This window comes from Epinephelus fuscoguttatus, linkage group LG2 (genome assembly GCF_011397635.1).
Source record: "Epinephelus fuscoguttatus linkage group LG2, E.fuscoguttatus.final_Chr_v1".
In the NCBI taxonomy this organism is placed as follows: domain Eukaryota; kingdom Metazoa; phylum Chordata; class Actinopteri; order Perciformes; family Serranidae; genus Epinephelus; species Epinephelus fuscoguttatus.
Genome location: NC_064753.1, coordinates 46,784,223 through 46,806,435, shown reverse-complemented (window position 1 = coordinate 46,806,435; position 22,213 = coordinate 46,784,223). Strand labels below are relative to the sequence as shown.

Genomic DNA, 22,213 nt, shown 5'->3' with positions numbered 1-22,213 from the left:
ACACAGACAGAGACAAGACCAGTCAACTATTGCATGAATATTTACATATATATTTTATTTTTCTGGGCTTTTAGCCGTGGGTGGATTATGAGACAATGGGGCCCTGGGCACAGATACAAAAGAGGCCCCACCACCTCTCCAGACAGACTTTCTGGTGGTTTTGCATCTCATTGTAGTTGTTTTGTCCATTTTTGTGTCTTTTTTGTCTCTTTGCAGTTCCTTTGCATCTTTTTGTGGTCTTTTTTTTTGAGTCTCTTCATGGTCAGTGCGTTTAACATTTTGCAGGTAAAGGCCAGAGGAGGGGGCTGTCATTTTGCACACCTGTGCCCTGTAGGCCTGCTTAGTAATCCATCTCTGCTTCTAGCCATGCTAAATGGCGTAGCTCTATGGATGGCAGTCATGGTTTGTCCGTCGGTCAAGCCACCACTTTCGTTCAGACTGAAAGGATCTATTAGACAACTGTTAGATAGTTGTCATGAATTTTGCGCAGACTTTCATCATTCCCAGAGGATGAATTCTACTAACTTTGGTGATCCCGTGACTTTTCATCCAGCGCCCCCATGACATTGATGTGTTGATTCCTTTTTTATCTGGTACCATCATCAGCTCAAAATTTCAGTTTTGCCTTGATGACTTTATCAGTTTGGTTTATGACCAAGTAGCTGCAACCTCAGCTGTGCTTCGTGCTTAGTGACCATCATACCTGCTTAGCACTCTCTGATTTCCTCTGGTCAGACATGAGAAGGCTGCACATACCTGGAGATAACATTCACTCATCTTCACTTAGGGTGTGTAAGGCATCATCTTGCGTATTTGACCTTGTGTTGTCGGGGTGTGAAGTGCAGACCTTGGTTATACTGGTGGTCAGTGTGTGTTAGCAGCGAGCATGTCACTAACAGAGAGAGGAGTGTGGTGGTTTACAGTAGAATGGTGTGATGTTTTTACTGGAACCAGTTCAACTGGTCATCAACAGGCTGGGACTTCCCGTGAGCTCGAAGTCAAGAAAAGTCCCTGGACTGTGTAAAGCTTGGATACACTTAGACCCTGCTCATGCTTCTGTCTGTCCACACAGCAGATGTCAGCGTTCCACATGGGCGACACTGTGAGAAAAACTATTCTTTTGACACTTTGAAAAAACCTTTTGTTTGACTGTATTTCGACACAGGTGGGGAAAGCAGTGACATTGAGCCAAGACTTTGACTTTGGTGTCAGACCTGTTTGACTTGTCTGCCTGCAGGCAGGGTGTCACGGAACAAGGAAATCATGAACTGTTCCTGGAACAAGACACCTTTAAGCAGGAGTTAAGTGACCTGATAGAGGAGTGACAATGTTATAATGTAGACGGTAATTTTCCTAAAACAAGAATGCTCTTTGTTTTCTTGCGGAGACTTTTGAAAACATATATTTTAAGATGCTTTTTCTTTTAGAATATCTGACTGTGAAACACTAACAACAACAGAAAGCCCCTGGCTCAACCATGGCGTATAAGAATTTAGTTTGTTAAAACAACATTATGTGGCTGATGAACAAACCTGACAGGTGTGTTTATAGTTTGCTCAGGTGCAGGGTACTCTCCCTTGAACTTCCCCACTATATGTAGAGGAAACCATGTTTCTCTGCACCAACAGTATAGAAAAGTTTGTATCTGCCGGTTCCAACTTTACAGTACAGAGTCTGTGTGGACCTTGTCAACATTTACACACTTCAGATTCTGACTTGCGCTCACAACCAAGCTCAATTTGGCCTTGAGGAAATTTTAATTCCTAAAATTAAGAATTAAAAATAAAGTCCTATTGTTTTGAGTAATAGGCCAAAGCAGCATGAGTTTATAAAGCTACGCCTGTATATGTCAGTGGTCATTCCAACAGCGACCTACGCCTGCGAGACATGGATGAGGACTGCCAGCATTACCATCATGTTGGATGTCTTCCGACGATGCCTCAGAACTATCTTGAGGATCTCATGGCGAGACCACACCACCAACGATGAGGTGATGAGAGGGCATGAGTAGCGCTACTGTCTGACAGGAGAAGAAGAATGGCTGGACATGTATTCTGACTGCCAAGAGAGAGACCAGCGAGTGTGGCAATGGACTGGGTGCCTGAGGGCGGCAAGAGAAAGAGAGGGAGTCCAAAGAAGACGTGGAGACAGACGTTTGAGCGAGATGGGTGTCAGCTGGCATGGTGCAAGAAGGGCCGCCAGGGACCGGAGCAAGTGGAAGGGACTCGTCGCCAAATGTTCCAATAGGAATGGGAGGAACTAAGTTATAACAGATGAGCCACCAAGAGTTTAAAACTTGGGGGGAATATATAACAACCATTTTATTCCTGATTCACAAATGTTTCCAGCACTTTTCTCAGACTCCTATAGTTCTTACTCAGTGATGCCCCAGAGTGGGGGTTCTTTGGGTACACACGAGTAAATAATATGTTCCTTACAATCACTGTACTCCTTCAAATTAAAGCTACGCATTTGTCTTTTAGGAAAAAGACAGCCAGACTAATAAAGCAACAAGGAATCACCTGACACTTGTATAGATATATGACACATTTAAAAAAGATTTGTTAATCGCCCCATCTGACCACCCCATGAAGAAATTCTGAGGGCACTACTGTTTCTTACCATGCCTGAATAATGGGCAGGTTGAGGAAAACAAATCTGTATATATGGTCATCTATTTGGTCAAATGAAAGAAAATATTTCATGCATATAAATTCATCCTACCATCTGAGCCACAGCTGCCTGATAGGGCCACCCAATCCTTGTGGCTGAACCCCAAATTGCTCCCCATGGCTGTTCCATTGGTGTGTGAGTGTGTTAAAAACTGAGTAGCAGGTGGCACCTTGTATGATAGTCTCAGCCACCGGTGGATGAATGTGTGTATGAATGGGTGTGTGAATGGGTGAATGTGACATGTAGTGTTCAGATGACTAGAAGGGTGCTATACAAGTGCAGACCCATTATAAATAAGTCTTAATCACTGTAGCAGTGGTGGAGTACTTTAATTAAGAAACAATTTAATGGTACTTGCGCTTTATTTGAGTTTTTTATGTTACGCTACTTCACTGTATTTTAAATATTGCACCTTTTACATTGTTCATTACAATTATTTTAAGATATTCTTGCTAGTTACAGAGGATGATTGCAAATACAAAATTGTGCACCGTGACCAACTCCAGTATTTAAATGCTGCTATTGTTAATGCATCAATAATAATTATCCAATGCTATAATATGTATAACTTTACTGTAACACCATGAAAGTGGGCATTTTTCATAATGAGTACTTTTACTTTTGATACTGAAAATACATTTGTCTGATTTATGTTTTGAATGCAGGCCTTTTTCTTGTATCACAGCATTACTTAGTATCCGAATACTTCCTTACCACCAGCAGTTCAAAGCATGAACATAAAGTGTGTATAGGAAACTGCAGACTGAGGAGAAAGCCGGTCACTTATTTTAAACCACTAAGACTTCCGATAAACCAGAAGGAAACCAAGATGGCGTTATGTATGATTATGAAAAGCGTCACTTTCAAAACTTTGTGGTTGACTTTACTGCAGCATGAAGGTTCCTCTTCTAAGGAAATGAAGCCAGACTTGAACTTTGCTCCAGAAAAAGACAGAAACACCCCTTATTTCATTAATTTGCTTCTTGCCAGTGGTAAGTTTCACTGAAGTGAGTAAAAAGACTACAGGTGTAGTCATATTATGTTTATTTACAACTGTAAAATGATGCTGTGATTATTAGTACTGCAAATAACGAGGAATCTAACAGAGTAATCTGTGCATTCAAACAAATTAACCGTCTTAAAACCGTATTGTGTATTAGTGAATACTCTCTTGTTCTAGAGGACACTTTGCTGCAGTGGAAGATTCTTGACTGTTTCTGCAGTCAGGTATTTGGGCCACTTTCGGGTAAATTATTTGGTCTCAGTGAAAAGAAGAAATCTGTGGTCATGCAGGAAGGAACTGACGCAGCTTGAGGTCTGGTGCATACAAACACACATGACAAATTAAAAAGAAACTGTGGGTGTTTAATCATAGTCGTGACGTCAGTATATTTTTAATGTAACTTAGCATCTAGCAATTATGAGTAACTTGGTAATTACAAGAGTAACCTGGTAATTACAAAAGGTCAAAAGACGTCAGCAGAGTTGTTATTCAGATCCAGAAAGTGATTTCCTTGTGGAGGCAGAACTATGCTTTGCAACATGCAAAGACTTAATGTGGCCTATAACGATGGCATGAGACTGCTTCTTAAACTTCCACAGTGGTGCCAGCCAAATGTTTGTAAATGTTGGTGTGTTTACTTGCTCTGCTTTAATATAAAATCTAACATACGGATATATGTGCAGCTCTCTGTCTCAGGAAATGGCATCATCCAGGCCTCGGACGACTGGAATTGGCTTACTGAATTATGAGGTGGACTCACTGAAATCATCTCTTCAAGTTGCTGTGCTGTGTGTGCAGATCATCTGTGTGTGGTGTGCATGTTCATAACTGTCATGTGGAGCAGCTGTAGTTAGGTAGGTAGAATACCACACTCAGTGCCAAACAGTATTGTCAGTTTTAGTGCTGCAAAGACTGGCGCTCACATCAGTTCTGCCTTGGTGGTTGGTCACAGGTTGGGCAATGTCGTGGCCTTGTAGCAATCCTGTGCTCATGTTGCACCAGGTGGTAAAGCTACTTGTTTTGACTGTAAAGTGATGCAACGACATTTAGAAATACACTGATTATTTGAACAGAGGTTAATTATAATAAAGCAAGATGTTTTTACCACATAATAGTCCATATTTTGGGCATTTCTCATTCTTGTTTGATTCATTATCCAGTTGTACAGCTTTATCTTTTATAATAAGCTTAGAGATGCACTGATCAATGTTTTTATACGCATGATGGATGAAATTATTTCATATCATGTGAGATGCATCCTTCATAGTAATGAACCCACAGTGAATTATCACCAACTCTGCAGTTCCCCTCGGCTTTATGAAGCCTCGTCGTGTCTCTCAGCTCATTATTTTGGTTTTATAGCTCACTACTTCACTGCGTCTCTGCTCTCATCAACAACTTCTTTCAGCAGGCAGCTGTTTTCAGACAGACACTGACTAGCTGGTGAACATAGTGAAGCATTTAGCAGCTGAATAACCAGATATGTTTTTCAGGGATTTTTGTGAACACCAAAAGCAGAATGAATATTAGACTTGTCTTAATCATGTGGACAGAAACACAACTCCAAATGAAGGCTATGTTGCTTTGTGTCTCCTGCATCTGTCAGTAGACTAACACATGCAAAATAACATAACGTAAAATATCATATGTGGTGGCTGAAAAAAAATCAGTGAATGCTGCTTTCAGCTTTTTTAAGTTAACTTGGTTGTTGGGTTATAGTCATGCTTGCTGCAGGGTGTTTGGATCCCCTTAAGTGTGTGCGTATGTGTGTTTAGCTATTGTCTTGATCAGCTCTATTCATGACTCAACACAAGCCACTTGGCAGTCACAGAGGCACGAGTCACTGATAAGTCAGAAAACAGCACCCCCTACTGTTCGTGGTCAGCAATTTGGAAAATATTTCTGAACACAGCTGCTTCACAGGGAGCTGGATTTGGGTGAAATTAAAAATGTAATGTGTTGATTTCTTGTTCCCACCACAGCTGGCTTCTGACATATATTAACAGTAAGTCCACAGTAATAACCCTGATATTAAACACAATGATATCAACACTTTTATTGTCTGTGTAGGCTGGTAATGAATTTCTGTAAAGAGGTCACAATGTTGGACAGTTATTCTCAACACAACTCCACTTTGAAACTACAATATTTATCATCAATTCATAGCCTATAGATTCTACTATAAAAAGGGCGAGTATGTATTCATTAAAAATGAAAAGAACAGGCTTGTTATTAAGCTAAAAACTAGGGATGCACAATACGATTGGAATGTCATTGGCACTGGCCCATATTGGCATTAAAATGAACTATCAGAATCAGCCAACATGCTTTTCCCTACTTTGCATAATGAACATTTATTACATACATTGAAGATCTTGCATTTCATGTCTCCATTTGGTGGGCCTTCATGATAAGAACATGCATGCATAATATGTTGTTAACGCCACTAAACTTGACTAGACTTGATGATCACTAAAATAAGGTTGGGAAAAAAGTGGATATATTGATATCGACATTGGTTATCAGTCAAATGAGTTGTTATATATTGGCATATTGGATATTGACAACTACACTATTATTCAAGACCTCCACCTGTATCAGATTTATCTCCTATATGTATATGATGCAACTGGAGTTGGAATATTAACGAGGTTGGCAATTTGTCTGAGTCCAACATTGTTAGTGTAATTTTTAAAGGAACCATCTCTGCTTCCTGTGAGAAGTGAAGCCCCTCTAAAGCCAAACTGGGCTCATAAATAACCTGCTACTGTTGGGCTAACTCTCAACTCTGTCGCTGTGTGTTTTCTTCACTAGATGGCAGCAGTGTCAAGAGAACACTAGAGTCATGAAATATGGCCATATCTTCCACTCATCCTGTGACCAGTGGACAGAATGCGAGACATCTTGTAAAACTCTACAAAGGACAATAAAGAAACTGAATCCATGCACAGTATTTGTTCACGCTGGTCTAACAGGCCTTAAAAACCTCAGTGTGTTTGTAGACGGAGGTGATTCATTGGTCAGTGACACATACCCAACCTGAGAACTTCAAACACAACCCTGCCAGTCTGCCAGCACAGCGGGGTGTCTGCAGGGCAAAGACCTGCCAGATCATGTGTTTGCACTAACTTCAGAGATCTAAAATCTCCCACTCACACAGACACATGTAAGTGTGATAAAAAAAATGAAACAGCTGCCTATGGTTCCATATGGGGAGGCAGCTGAGAAGCAACCAGGGTTTGATTTTAGCATGTCCCGGCCTGCCAAATGCAGCTAGAATTCAGCAGTGGCATAACACAGTCACTCTTACGGGTCACTTTGGCAGGTGGCATATACACGAATCAACCAAAACATTAAAAGCACTGGTGGATAAATTGAATAGCATTGATCATTTTCTTACAATGCAATGTTCTGCGGGGAATCCTTGGGTCCTGGCATTCATGTGGATGCCTCCTGACACGCTCCGTCCACCGAAACACCATTGTAGGCCAAGTAACCCCCCTCCTTGTCAATGGCACTCCACAATGACAAGATAATGCAGGAATGACCAGAAGAATACAACAAGGAGCTCAAGGTGTCAACCTGACATCCAGATTCCCCAGATTCCAATCTGATCAAGCATCCATTGGACGAGCTGGTACCTCACCTCACAATCCACTAGACTAAAAGGATCTACTGCCAAAACCCTGATGCCAGACACCACAGGACACCCCCCAGAAGTTCCCTGTTCATGCCAGGTCAAAGTTACCTTTAGGGGTACGTGCATGTCCCACGAATGCTCAATCAGACTGGGCATTAGAGGTATTTGGAGGCCGGGGACCATATTCACAAAGCTTCCCAGTGCAAAGACGAAACTAGTGATGAAATTCTAAGAAAATTCTTAGAATTATGATGTTTTCTTAGAACCTTTCATCAGCAGAGTGATCACACTTGTAAAGACAACACTCTCACAGTCTTGTATTTTGATGGAGTTCATTTCATTTCCACTGGGTGTCCACACCTTGCAGGCTCACAACAGGGCCTGTCTGCGACAACCAATCACATCTGTTGAAAGAATGAGTCATACTTAGTAACACTGTTACTGTTTGGTTTAATTTTCAAATACTAAAAATAAAGGTTTGTGATGGCTAAATTTGGATTTATGAATATGATACTTTGCGCGAATGATCATTAACTTGATGTTTCAATGTTTGTCACTGTATATGCGCGCAGCAGCATGGTATGAAGCTCAATGATGTAGAGTGGAACCACATTCTTTTTTCCCCGTCTCTCCCCCCCTTCTTTTTTTTTTTTTTTATTATCCAACATTTGTAGAACATACAACATCTTGTTCCTTCTGTAAAAAATACAGCACAAAAATAACAGTCCACATTGATATAGGTGAAGAAAGAACCCCCCCCCCCCCAAATAAAACAGAGTAGAGGGGAGATTTATATACAATTAAATAAGAATTGTAAAAGGTAGGCTGAGTAAATAAATTAAGGCACCAGATGTACAAAATTAAACAAAATGGAGCAAAAACATCAAGATCCAAAACAAGTATCATAACTCAAAACAACAAGAATTAAGAAAAGTCGACAATTATCCTTTCTTGTAGTCCTGCCACAGCTCTTTTTTCAGTGACATAAAAAACAACTTAAAGTAATTAAATCAATTCAATAAGGACTTTCTATTTCTCCACTTGCTACAATGAATGTGGTATTTTGCGGAACCAAGGTCAAGAGCGCGAGTTCCGCCCGGAAAGGTTTAGCTGCCGCCGCTCGCAACAAATGTTAGCACGTCAAGCTAATTCTCGGTCGACTCTGTCACACTACTCCAAGCAGAAATGAAACGTCGGAGCTGGAAGACTTGCCTGCGGGGTCCCGGTCAGTGAATGAAAACACCGCTAACATGCTAACACACATTTTACTGCGTCACACAAATGTGCCGGTGTAATAAGGAAATGCGCCCCGCCCTCCAAATAGTGTTTCCCTTGGTGGTTAAGATTTGGGCTAACTAAGGGTTTGGGTCAGACTGTATATAAATATTTACATAAAGTATATCTAAGAATATATAAATATTTATATACAGTATGGCTTGGGTCAAGTGTAGGCAGGGGGAAACACATATTGACCGGGAAACAGTCTGCCTCATAACACCTGAGGAAAAAACAAATCTCTGCTGCTTTAAAACTGCCCTAGAAGAACGGTATTTAAAATAAATACTAAAGCAGATGGCTTTTATATCGGCATATAGCAAGGTAGAATTAATTGTAACATTCCAGGGGCACAAGATTCAAGATTGAAGCAGTTTATTATCATATGCACAGTGAAAACAAAATGGCGGCCATCGTAGCTGGTGTATTAGCTTTGCTCTCCCAATATGTTATTTTGTATTTTCAGTTTAATTTCACAAGAGATACTTTTCAGTTTCACAGCCTACTGTGACCTCTTTTAGGAAAGTGTTAATATAGTGTAATAACACAAGTGATTAAAATGTTATTTATTTTTATAATGAGAATAGTTTACTAAAATTGCTAGTGGGAAAAAATGTTCCCTCAGTCTCCAGCAGGAGGATTGTTGCACTACTGTCTGTTCAAAATAAATGATAAGAAACTTTTGGCTACACAGATATTTATACATATAAAGCCTATGTTTGAAACGTGATGCGTCCTGCAGGTAAATCAATGCAGGTGAGAGCAGCAGCATCCAGTGAGCTCTCAGATCTGATCCTCTGTCTGTCTCTCTCTCTCTCTGATGATGATGATGATGATGTTGATGTGCAGACTGTAGCCTCTCTGTTGGCCGCTGCTCTCAGTTCTTATCGCAGCTCCTCCTCCGCGGCACGGGGACTAGTTTTCAACCGGACAGTAAATTTTCGCCGGGACATGAACACAACATGATGGATTTATGACAGACTTCACCCAAAGCTGCGCTGCCACAGATCCGACAGGCTTCTTCTCTCCTAAACTGACTTTGACTCTTGAATTCAGGATGACTTTATTTTTGCTATTCATTTTATTAACTGTTGAAAGGAGTCGGTCAGTGGTGTCGGGACAGGGCAGCGTTTACACAAACCACTGGGCAGTGCGGATCACAGGTGGTCAGGAACAAGCTGATAGAATCGCAGCTAAATATGGATATATAAACTTTGGACAGGTAATGATGACACCGTTTGTTTCTGCTGGTGTGTTAACACTGCTCTTACTGTCTTTGTTTACTTTGTAACGTAGCAGCATGAAGTAATAGTCACTGTTTGTGATCACTTGGTCTCAGGACTGTATGAAACAGCTGTGAAGGTAAAAGCCACAAACTCCAAATTAAGAATTAGGCTACAAGAGTTAGATTTATGTAAACTAACCTACATAAGTGTTACCATGGATTGGATTCCCTGTAACTTTCACAGATAATCTGATTAATTTAGCCCTATAATGTGATAATGAAACATAGAAAACACTAAGTAGGTCAAAATTGATACCTTTTTGTGACATGTTGAGCCTTTATGAATCTTTAATAACGTTTTAAAAAATTAATGTGAGTAAGAAATTACACCATAGCTCAACCTACAACTAGGATATCACATGATACAAAATGGGTTTAAATTCAACCAAAATCAGTCTAATAAAAGCAGTGGTGTGGAAGAAATCCTCAGATATTAATAGCAGCAATACAACAGTGTAAAAATACTCTGTCACAAGTAAATGTCCTGCTGTCAAAATGCTACTCAAATAAAAGTACAGAAGTATTGGCATCGAAATATATTTACAATAAAATACCAAAAGTACTTATTATGCATTATGTATAATTTATACTATATTACTGGATAATAATTAGTGATGCATTCATGTACAAAAGTCCCTAATGTTGTTATGCTGCTGGACTTCCAAAAATGAAGTGAAGTACAAAGTAGCATGAAATGGAAAAAGTAAAGTACAAGTGCATCAGAATTGTACTAAAGTACAGTTCTTGAGTAAATTTACTTAGTTAGATTCCACCACTGAATAAAAGTGCAAAAATATGAATTACACATATCCTGTGAAATTTTTTAGTTTTTTTTTTATGTGTATAATGTGTAACAATTTGGGAGCAGTGTGTAAAATTCAGGGGAATTTAGTGGTGTCTGGCAGTGAGGATTGCCGTTTTCAATGAGCTGAAACTTCTCCCAAATATTTTCCCTCAGTGTTTATTGTTCAGGAGGTTTTTACCAGGAGCTGAATTATTCTCAGAGGTCTCTTCCTCTCCAAAACAAATGCACACGGTGATAAAAACATCTTACAAATCAGTATTTCTTCTATGTTGTTTGGCACGTCGACGGGCTGTTTGCCCAGTGCCTGCTAATGTGTGCTCACATCATTTCTGATCCAGATAATCAGGGGTGTTTTACAGTGAGTAGAGGTGTCTTCCTCTCCAAAACAAACAGACCTGGGGATTTAAACAAGTAAAGACAGAATAAAGCAGTTTCAAGTTACAAATTAGTAGGGATGCACAATGATATCGGTACATCATCTGTATCAGCCAATATCGACTTTAAAATGAACTATCAGAATCAGCCAACACGCTTTTTCTTATTTTGCACAATGAATGAATATTAGATACACTGAAAAGTATTGTATTTCATGTCTCCATCTGCTGGTGGGCCGTCACGATAAGAGTATGCATGTATAACATGTTAATTCCATGACAGAGGAGATCACTAAAATTAGGGAGAATATTGATATTGGTCAAATGAGTTGTTATATATTGGATATCTGTAAAAAAAAAAATCCAATATTGTGCATCCCTGCAAGTTAGTGTTTATCAAACGCTGTTTGGCATGTTGGAGCTGGGCTGTTAGCCCCGCACCTGCTAATGTGTGCTCACCTTTTCCTCTGGTAACTTCATGTCCAGATCGGCAGGAGGTTTTCACGGCGAGCTGAATTATCCGCAGAATTCTTTTCTTCTCCAAAATATAAATAAGTAAAACAGACCAAGTGTTTAAAACTGGTAAGACCACTGAATAAAGCAGTTTCACATTTGAAAAAAAAATAGTGTTTTCCTGACCCCCCTTGTTACGAGAGGGCTTCTAACTACAGTGCCCGATGTGAAAACGCGAAAACAAGAATGGCCGTATCTCAAGCCATTTTTCGATTTGTACATTCGGGGCTCCTGTAGAAACGTGGTGCGACGTGGTGATCTCCATAGACGAGGACCTGCTCCCTATGTAGAAATATGTCTTATTCTATGGTAATGAAAACACAGTGGTTCTTATTTTCAGGTATTCGTACACTAAAGAAAACATTCTTTTTATATTGTATTCAGTTTCTGCCAATATATCCCCCTAAATCCTACACTGGACCTTTAAATGTAGGTGGAGCCGCCATTTTTTGTTCACAGATGTTTATCTAATACAGACATTCTCTAAATGGAAACATTGCATCATTAGTCTTTAGGAGTGTCTCCTTCTCTTTTGAGCACTATCACCGTCTTTACAAACAAGTGATCTTTAAATCTTCAGTAAATGATTCATCAGCATTCATAAAATATAAGCTAAAACTATTCTTAACCCTTTATATAAGGATTGTAAAGGTAGTCTATCAGAATGTGGTACTGTAAGGCTCACAGTCTGTTAAAAGGACTACCACAAGATGTGTTGTGGGAGGAGGAGGAGGAGGAGAGGATAAAGACAGATGTAGTAAGAGAAATGGCTTAGAAGACAGAGTAGACAATATGACTGCAGTGTGCCAGCTGTGCACATGTGCTGAGAATCCTGCTCACATTTTTGGTGCAAAGTCAAGAGAGAACATGCATATTTATAAAGTGACATCATGGACTATAAACAGATGGCCCCAATGTGTTTTGAATGTAGAGGGCTTTGTACAATCAGGTTTATGTTGAGTTTTCCATTTTAAAAAGTCAGACCGCATCAGTGTAAAAGCCTTTTAGGTAACAGCAGCTCAGATGGAATATTTCGCATTCAGCCATCTGTTTTTAAGTTGCAGTGCAGTTGTTGTTGTTGTTTTCTTGATGTTGCTTTTGGATGTTTCTCGGTCAGATAGGAAGCCTGGAGGACCATTACCATTTCCACCACAGCAGAGTGGTTCGCAGAGCTGCGATCTCTTTGAAGGGCCCCCACAGCTTCATCCATATGGATCCTGAGGTGAGACCCGGATCAGTTCCTTTCAAGTGGAATCAAAACGTACAACAGAGGAGATAAGGTCACATGAACACATTTTTTCATCTTGTCTAAAACCTTCCAAGCAGACCTGCCAACCCAGGACATAGTTCAGAATATCACGCTGGCAGCAACTCACATATTTCTGTATTTTTTTCCATCTCATTGGTTTATACAGTGGGGTGAAAATGTACATCTTTTGGGATTTAAAAAGATTGACCAGTTTCCTCTTTTCCTCTTTAATGATAGCAATGATCCTTTAATATTTTCTAAATAAAAAATGGGTTCATAAGAAGAAACAGGTTTACTTGTTTCAGGTGGAAGAGGAAAAAGTGCAGTGTGGTTGTTCCCCTGGACAGATTTCACTCCACTCCAGTGCTAATTTTCATGCCCATAGTGTGTGTTGCTAAATTTTATTTACAACTGAAGCCTTCATTAGAGCATGACGGACAACAGTGAGCTCTCTGAGGACACGCACCCGCTCAGCTATCAGAAGGAAAATAATCGCTCCTGTAAAACTATGAGAGGATCCACGAGGAAAACAAGGAGAAAATATCTTAATGAAATATATAAATAAATAAGTAAAGCAAAATCAAGTGAATAAATAGAATAAAGCAAAAATGAATTGCAAAAAAATTAAATGTCAATTAATAGCAACCAAAAAATGTTTTAAATTGATATTAACATTCAGAGAACACAAGGAGATGCCCAAAACAGACATTACGAAAAAGATATGAGTTTATTTCCTCATCCCAGTGAGTGAATCGCAGCCACACGGCACCACCGTCCAAAGCCAACCACAAAAAGCACCATCAACACTTGGAAAATAGACATCAAAGCCTAAGTCTAGCACAAATTTAGTGGAGCTGACAGTGCCTATGTTTTATTTCTGACTGCTCAGCTGCACAGCTGCACATTTTACAGCTGTTTAACTTTCAACATGATGCAGAAGATTTAAAAGTTACTCTCAAGAAGTGCATTTAGGTCTGACCCTGTTCCATAATGAAAGATGTATGGAAATCCCTTTAGTTTTGTCAGAAAATGTCAGGTAAAGCAGATTGTCTATTCAACCTAGGGATGCACGATAATATCGGCATGTCATTGGTATCAGCCAATATTGGCTTTAAAATGAACTATCAGAATAAGCCAGCACGCTTTTTCTTATTTTGCACAATGAACGAATATTGCATACATTTAGAGGCATTGTATTTCATGTCTCCATTTTCTGGTGGGCCGTCACGATAAGAGTATGCATGCATGATATGATGTTAATTCAACCACAGAAGAGACTTGATGATTACTAAAATTAGGTGGGGAAAAAAGTGGATATGTTGATATTGGTTATCGTTCAAATACGTTGTTACATATTGGCAAAAAAATCCAATATCGTGCATCTCTAATTTAGTCTGTAAACACTGTCTCCCCCTAAAGAGAACTCTGGAAAGTTCTGGCACCTCAGTCCACAGCATTTTGGAAGAACGGCGACTCCCATTTCCAAAGGAGTTGATTAATGAAGGACACTTTTTAAAGCCGATGTGAATCCAAAACTCTGAATATAACTTGCTCCAGAGTTTGGAGCAGGTTAGGCATGCAGTTTGAATTCTTTATGTGGTGGATATAGGGCTGTCAGATCATTTGACCTTCTCAAGAATGAGAATGTATGTGAATAGAAATGTTTAGCAGGCTGTGTGAACTGCTCGGGTCTGACACTTTGACTTGTGTTTACTATGCACAGTAATAGCAACTGGAAGTTAAATGGCATAATAAAAAAGGTCATTAGGTGCACAGGATCTTCAGTGATAAAATACTGTATATGTCATAACACTGCATTTATCGTGGAGTTTTTGCCCTTACCTTGCAAAATTCAGAGTAAGGATTCTACACCGGTTTAGGAATCTTCAATATTTTCCTCTAATTTATCCATTGAAAAATAAAAATCCAAGTTACTGACTTGTTTTCTAAATAACCATATAGGGCTGGGCTTCTATAAAAAACAGTGTTCCTCTCTTTACCCTTAAAACTAAGTTATACTGTTCTTGCTATTTCCATCCATAGGTGGACTGGGCTCAGCAGCAGGTGGTTAAACCACGAGTAAAGAGGCATATCCAAAATGACCCAAGCTTCATTCATTTCAATGACCCTAAATGGTCCAACATGTGGTACATTGTGAGTACAGAAATTTGAATTATTCATTCTGCCATTTTTGTTTTGATGAGACAAAAAAAGATCTTTGGTACATATTGTTTATTTTCAGCACTGCAACGATAAGAGCAGCCGTTGTCGTTCAGAGATGAACATCCTAGCAGCCTGGCAGAGGGGCTACACCGGCAAGAACGTGGTGGTCACCATATTGGATGACGGCATCGAGAGGAACCATCCAGATCTGGCTCAGAACTATGTACGTGCTATCCATACATCCATCTCCAAATGTGCATACAGCTCAAAATCAAAATACGTCCTCAAGTTTGGAACCCACGTTTTGCCCTAACTCATCCAGTACCACACAGCAAAAACAATGATAGAGGCTTCAGTAGCTGTGAGCTGTTTTCTCTTTCTCAGCATCACCTTTATGTTGCCATTTCCTCTGTTGCTCTTAATCATTTCTGCAGGACCATCTAGCAAGTTATGATGTCAATGGAAGAGACCATGACCCTTCACCACGTTACAACTCCCGCAATGAAAATATGTAAGAACCACCACCACCTTGTTGCATTCACATTTACATGTCACATTTAAATCTATTCTGCATAGGGCTGCCCCCTAATAGTCGACCAAAGGTTAGTCGACCAGAAAGGTCATTAGACAGCAAGATTTCATTGGTTGCTTAGTTGCAGTAAAAAAAACAATGTGAAACTCTATTAGGAGCTGCACCTTGTCAAAATAAATCCAAACCTATATGACTGGACCATGTGGGAATTTAATTTGAAAGGACAGACACAGGAAGTGTCCACGCTCAGCAGTCAGAGAGGAGTCAGGTTAATTTCCAGGGCTGGTACCTGCGGTTATTCCACAGGCTAGTTAATAACATGTCGGGCAGGAAATCCAAAGCGGGGGATCATTTTGAGAAGGTGAAGGACGAACCCAAGGTGATATGTAAACTCATCTTCATTGGTCGACTACAAACATGACGTATCATCTGAAACATGGAAGTAGCTACATGCCCATTAGCCCACAGCGTCATTAACAGGCGGCTCGCTCAGTGTGTGACGTGCACTTGGAGATAAAATATAGGCCTATATTAATGAAGGTTCATTAGTACGGTTTTGTATTTCTCTGTAATGTAGAACAGTGTTAACAATGTTACTGATTCTTAGTCTGGGGCAGCCCTAATTCTGCAGCACCAATACATTGTACATCAGATTAGATTAGATTACATCAGACTACCAAATACTGATGCCAGTATTGGCCTCAAAAACCTAGTGTTGCTTGATTGTAATAAACATAAAGACTAAAGCTTTTAAAAAGTTTTTCTAAATCCTGTTTTCTCCAGAGTTTCTCCTGTGTGAGGAAGATAATTGTGCCTGCAGTGCTGCAGATCAGTTAACCTCCATCTGGTTTGGAGCTGGATTCAGTCTGTTAGTATTCAAGGCCAATCGCTCCCTCCTCACACACATGGTCTTTAAAATGCAGTAAGCTTTAAAAAATACGACACTAATGCGCTTGTGCCCAACCTACATGATAATGCACACATCTTTTGATGTGCAAATCCTGTTTCCACCAGCGCTACCATCAATGTTGAGAGCAAAAGCAACCCAAAATATCAACACTAAGTGTCAGTTTGTGATGTCAGTTGCAGAGAATCAAAGACTGGTGACTTCTTTCTAGACTTAGCTTTTTACATCAGTGATTGTACACGGGGGAATCCATCAGAGAGGAAGAAAGAGTAGCCCCCATAGTCTGTTTGTGCATGTGATCACACTGTGTTGGTGACATCTCTTCTTTGAATGATATAATAATATTAATTTTGTGCTTTATAAAAAAGGCCACTGTCAGGTTAGTTATTTCTGATGTGCTTCCCAGAAATGTTTACAGTAATCTGCCTTTGAAGCTGGCATTAAAGCAGATCACAGCTGTGTGTCAGACTTTAATTTCTGTGTTTGCTCTCTCTTTACATGCAGACATGGGACTCGGTGTGCAGGGGAAGTTGCAGCGGCGGCCAACAACTCCCACTGCATTGTTGGGATTGCCTATAATGCTCACATTGGAGGTAGAGTTCCCCATTTCTCACTTACTCAATGTGGTATGTTGATTCATTCTGCATTCTTTGTTTATGTGATGGAAAAAATTTATAAAAAACTTGAATTACAGAAAAAGAAAAGAAAAGAATTTGATGTTTTGGGATTGGTGTTGCCTTGGACACAGGGATTCGGATGCTGGATGGTGATGTGACTGATATGGTAGAGGCCATGTCCCTGGGAATCCGACCCGACTACATCGACATCTACAGTGCCAGCTGGGGGCCAAAAGACGATGGCAAGACAGTGGACGGCCCAGGGTTGCTAACGAAGAAGGCTTTTGAGCATGGCATCAAGAAGGTTTGATCAGCTACAAAGGAAAAACAGAATTTCTCTGAGCAGACTTTAATGTGTACGATTGATGTTGATCACAGCACCATGTCACTGTGTGTCACACAGGGCCGCAAAGGCCTGGGCTCCATTTTTGTCTGGGCGTCAGGTAACGGTGGACGGCAGGGTGATCACTGTTCATGTGACGGCTACACCAGCAGCATCTACACCATCTCCATCTCCAGCACCACAGAGAACGGGAACAAGCCGTGGTACCTGGAGGCCTGCAGCTCCATCATGGCCACGACATACAGCAGTGGAGAGTTTCACGAGAGGAAGATCGTGAGTACTGTGTATATGTCATCAACTGTAGCTCAGACAGTCTACCAGGGTTAAAGTTAATACTCGGACTGAAATGAGTGTCCAATTCAGATATTGTCCTCTTAATGAATGCAAATATCATTTAAGTAAATTTTGGCAATATCCATACGTCTGATTAAGTAAACTTGTATTCAAAACTGATCTTTTCTAGTAATGATAAATATAGCCTCCTCTGATCAACCCAAATCAATTTCAGGCCTAAACCAACAACTTCTTGTTCCACCTGATCCGTTTCCAATTTAACTCAGTTAGGGAGGGTAAAAGCTTCGTCTGGGTCATCAGCTGGATACCCTCCTTCACTGGTGTTTCGATGATAGGCCCACAGCACCTCCAGAGGGCTCATCAGCAACACTCGGAGTCCCGGGTGTGCCCCCCTCTGCTTTTACGCTCTCAAACCCTGCTGTTGTTAGTGATTATTTTGGGGCCCAAGTGGTGTCTCTCCTCTAAATCCATAGCCTCCAGCTTGCCTGTTTGGCTGCGCCAGAGAGAGCTTTGATGGACTGACGTTGGATTTGGCCTCAAATTCCCATTTCTTGGGACTGGGCAAACCTTCGCTTTCCAGCTGCGTTGCTTAGCATCGACTGCCAGCTCTGCGTGCTTAAGGCTCTTGCGTTCGTAGGCCTCCTCCCAGGGCACAGTGAGCTCAATGATGTAGACAAGGTGCAGTGAGGAGGACCAAAGCACGAGGTCTGGTCTGAGGTTAGTACAGGTGATCTCAGATGGGAAGCACAGCTGCTGGTTCAGATCTGCCAGTAACCTCCAGTCTGGTGCTCCTCCCAGTTGTCTGGTGTCTGATATGGATACAGATCATTTAGTTGGTTGAACAGATACAGATAATGGTGCACTCGCTTATCCTTAGTACCTACTACTATACATGCTAGTGCGTTCCTTCTTGTGGCCAGTGGTTGGTTTACGTAGTAGGACTTTATTTCTAAAAGGTGACAGGCAACAAATTTAGAGACTTATTCAGACCATCAGGGAAGGAGTGAGAAATCTATTCAGAAATATTGTATTGTAATTCATTCATACATGCTTCTCAGAATAATTTAAGTCCATGAATGTTCTGCCAACAGTGCAGGTCTCTCCCTCTCTTGCACTGTGTGCAGGCAGTCAGTGGGTGTGGAGCAGGCCGTTGAACGCAGTTCTCTGCAGGAGTGGAAGTTCAGTTGTTTGATCTTCTCCTGTCCTTTGTAGATTTTAAAAAGAAATAAGTGCAATGACCCTGTCATGAGTTTATGATTATTTTGCTAAACATTTTTCTGTCTATCTCACAACTACAAAGCTTTAAGCAAATTAATGTGTGATGATGTCACAAATATGCAAACGAGCATGTGATGTCTTCCTGAGACTTTTAGCAACTAGTGGAGTTAATGCTAGTTAATTTCATCGGAAAGGAGTTGGCAACGCAATTAACAAGAAAAGGATGAAGGCTCTGCCTGAGCAGCAGTAACCTCAACTAGCTTTCTGCCATCACTCCACTCGTTCCAGGCAGTGTTGCAGACTCGACCACATGGCTGGTCCTTTTCTCACCTTAACAATGTTGCACTGAGCTAGAACCTAAACTAAAATACAAAAAGGATGAGGGTTATCATTCATTGTCCATCACTGTATCAAAAAAAAAAGTTGCTCTTTGCATTATTCTGCAGCACACCACCCTCAAGCATCCATATCTTACTGTCTCTGGTGGCCCCCTTGGACCGACTCATATTACACAAAACTCATCCTTGTGAGGCTTTTCAACTAATCTAAAATGACAACCTATGACCATGACTGTAAGCTAAGTTGTTAGCATGGAGCAAACAAGCCACAGCACTGAGGCTGTGAGTCATATTTGTGTTTGTGTTCAGGTCAGTTGCCCGGTAAACTGACCACTCACTATTGGTGTCTGCCTGTAACCTGTTTATAAAAAGGAAAGAAAATTAAGACCTTTTCTCCAAGTTATGACTTCAGTGTTATTATGAGTGCGTCTCCTTTGGCCGCAGCAGTGATGAGATATGACAAGAGGCATGTACACTAAAGGCAGCGTGTACAAAGGTTGTTGTAAGGAGTAATTTGTATGTGTGTGCGAATGTGTGTTTGTGAGAAGACCAAAGAACCAAAGATCAGTGAAGGTTGTGTTTAACTTGACTTTGTAGTATCTCTCATGTGATGCAGAGAGAGGATAGCATATAAAAGAAAGCAGATCACGTAAAGAGACATGATGATTTAACAACACACACGTAAAGGCATTAATGCAGAGCCCTGCTGCAGTTAACAATGAACTGTGAGAATGTGGAGCTGGGTCGTGTCTTTGCTCTGGCTATCAGCCGTGTCTCTCTGTGCCCCGGTCACACACACAGTGTAAATATTATGCTTTTGGCTTGTGTAAAACCAACCAAAGTGATGGAAGAACCATCTCCCCGATGGAGTGCGTAAGTTGGAGGCCAGCCAAACAGCCAGGTCAGATTGTGGAGAGGACACACACAGTGTCTCGTAGACCTCCTTCTCTCATCTGTTATCTATTTAAACAAGCGGTGATTTTGAGCTCCACTATGAACAGAACAGACTGTCAGTGTTTGCTGTTATTGTTGGGTGTGTTTTTTATGTCTGATCATGGCCTTTGAACAAAGCAGGAACATGATCACAACAAATTCAAGTCATTGCACAAAGATAATTAACAGTTCCACTGAGTGAGGCAAGTTCTGCTTCTTGTCTACCGAAGCCTGGCACTAAACTTTCGAAGCACTCCCCACTTTTAAAATTTTTTCAGCAATTCTAACCGGCCGTCTGGTGTGCTCACTGACAGCTAGTTATTTTGAGATTTTGTAAATGCGACTAATAAAGGGGACATCATCGTCCTGTGACAAAGACTGAAAAACAGCAACAAAAAAATTTCCACCTTAATGGCAACAAGTTTGGATGAGATAGACACAGCTATCCAGATTGTTATGAGTAATTTTACAGAAATTGTTTGTCTTAAATAAACATACTTGATCATGATAATTGCTTCTAGCTACCTCTACCACAGCTTCAGTGGCAGCTGAAAGGGCTATTGGTGGAACCAACAGGTCACTTGCTACTGATTTATTTAGGGTAAAAACAAAAGAAAACCATGATGTCAGACTGAATAATGGGATAAAAAGGCAACTCAGTCTGATGAATGGTGCAATTTCATTGCATGACTTTGTGGGTAGAAGTTCAGAGGCCACTGACGCAGGAGGGTTTGTCAGCCTGTTAACAGTAGCAAACAAGCCACATTCATTATTATTGATTTTGGCAGTGATGTCAGAGAATGATGTCAGAGAAGGACTTCCCTGTATGTCAGTTTTGTATACATGAATGAATGAAACCTTTATTGCCCCAAGGTGGACTTTGCTTTGCACAAATGAGCATAACGAGTATCTAAAAACACATTATCAAAAACAACATCAACACATGACATAATAACAAGCAAAAAACATCATAGTTACAGACCTGTGACCAGTGCTTGTTAAGCAGCTGAATGTTTCATGAGATAAATGATGTGATGCCTCTTACCCTAAAGGTAAGCGTGCATATTCAGACCACAGAGGGTGCAGTGGTTCTGCGATTCATTGTGTACTGATCAGTCATGTGAGTGATTCTGCACATTTGTTCTCCAGTTATCTGGAGACAGAGTGGACAATGTGAGGTCTCTTCAAACATGTCGTAATGAACATGGAGACTTGTTTTTGCCACCTGCTTTTAACTCTCCAACACTCTTTTTCTTAGGTTTTCACCAGTGTGGCATTTTTCCATTTTGTTTTTTTTTTTCTTACCATACACTGCCTTTATCATTTGTAAGTGTAGATCTGAAATTATCTACAACATCATTGACTGAGACCCCAGAGAGAACAGGTGTGTAAGAAAATCTGGAAAAAGTTATTTACTACTTGTTTCAATGATACACTGTTTTGTGATTACCACCATTTGAACATTTCTATGCACATGTATAATCTAATCACATGTGCTCACTAATTAAGGGCTTTCAGCAGACAGCCAATACAGCATTGATTAATGAAAGAAGGAAAGTCATGTAAAAATCAGATATATAAACAGTGCATTACATGGAAACTATTCTGTGTTTGTGCTCTCTTGCAGGTGACCACTGACCTCCGACACCGCTGCACTGATGGTCACACTGGCACCTCTGTCTCTGCTCCTATTGTGGCTGGAGTCATTGCTCTCGCCCTGGAGGCCAAGTCAGTCAAATTTTCGAAGTCTTGCTGTTTCCTGTCATATCATCTCATTACTCTGGTTTCCCCTTCTCCTTCACCATCTGTCTTCTGTCTGTTTAGGTCTTCTGCTGTCATCACTCTTATCTAGATATTGCACAGTTACACGGCCAAAAATATCATTTCTTTCTCTCTTTTTGTTGGCAGAATATTTCCCCAAATTCTTGATTTGATACTTCAGGGTTGTTTTTTCTTCAGACACCCTTTATTAAGTGTAAACATATTTTTTGTGATACTCAGACTCCTCAAGGGAAAATAATGCGTCATTATATTTTACGTAACCCATGTGT

At 40.5% G+C, this 22,213-nt stretch overlaps 1 protein-coding gene across 3 annotated transcripts in view; it reads left to right on the top strand.

The window, feature by feature from the left end:
* The first annotated feature begins 9,506 nt into the window (after nucleotides 1-9,506).
* pcsk6 (proprotein convertase subtilisin/kexin type 6) overlaps nucleotides 9,507-22,213 on the top strand; it is a 29,874-nt gene continuing 17,167 nt past the window's right edge. For 2 of the 3 annotated variants that reach the window (XM_049561531.1, XM_049561550.1), the window contains exons 1-9: nucleotides 9,507-9,813; nucleotides 12,686-12,790; nucleotides 14,861-14,971; nucleotides 15,060-15,203; nucleotides 15,415-15,491; nucleotides 16,924-17,045; nucleotides 17,168-17,340; nucleotides 17,440-17,652; nucleotides 21,790-21,890. In XM_049561531.1, the coding sequence (XP_049417488.1) occupies nucleotides 9,565-9,813; nucleotides 12,686-12,790; nucleotides 14,861-14,971; nucleotides 15,060-15,203; nucleotides 15,415-15,491; nucleotides 16,924-17,045; nucleotides 17,168-17,340; nucleotides 17,440-17,652; nucleotides 21,790-21,890 (1,295 nt within the window). In that variant the 5' untranslated portion in view covers nucleotides 9,507-9,564. The remainder of the gene's footprint in view (nucleotides 9,814-12,685; nucleotides 12,791-14,860; nucleotides 14,972-15,059; nucleotides 15,204-15,414; nucleotides 15,492-16,923; nucleotides 17,046-17,167; nucleotides 17,341-17,439; nucleotides 17,653-21,789; nucleotides 21,891-22,213) is intronic. The other variant, XM_049561540.1, reaches the window with a different exon arrangement.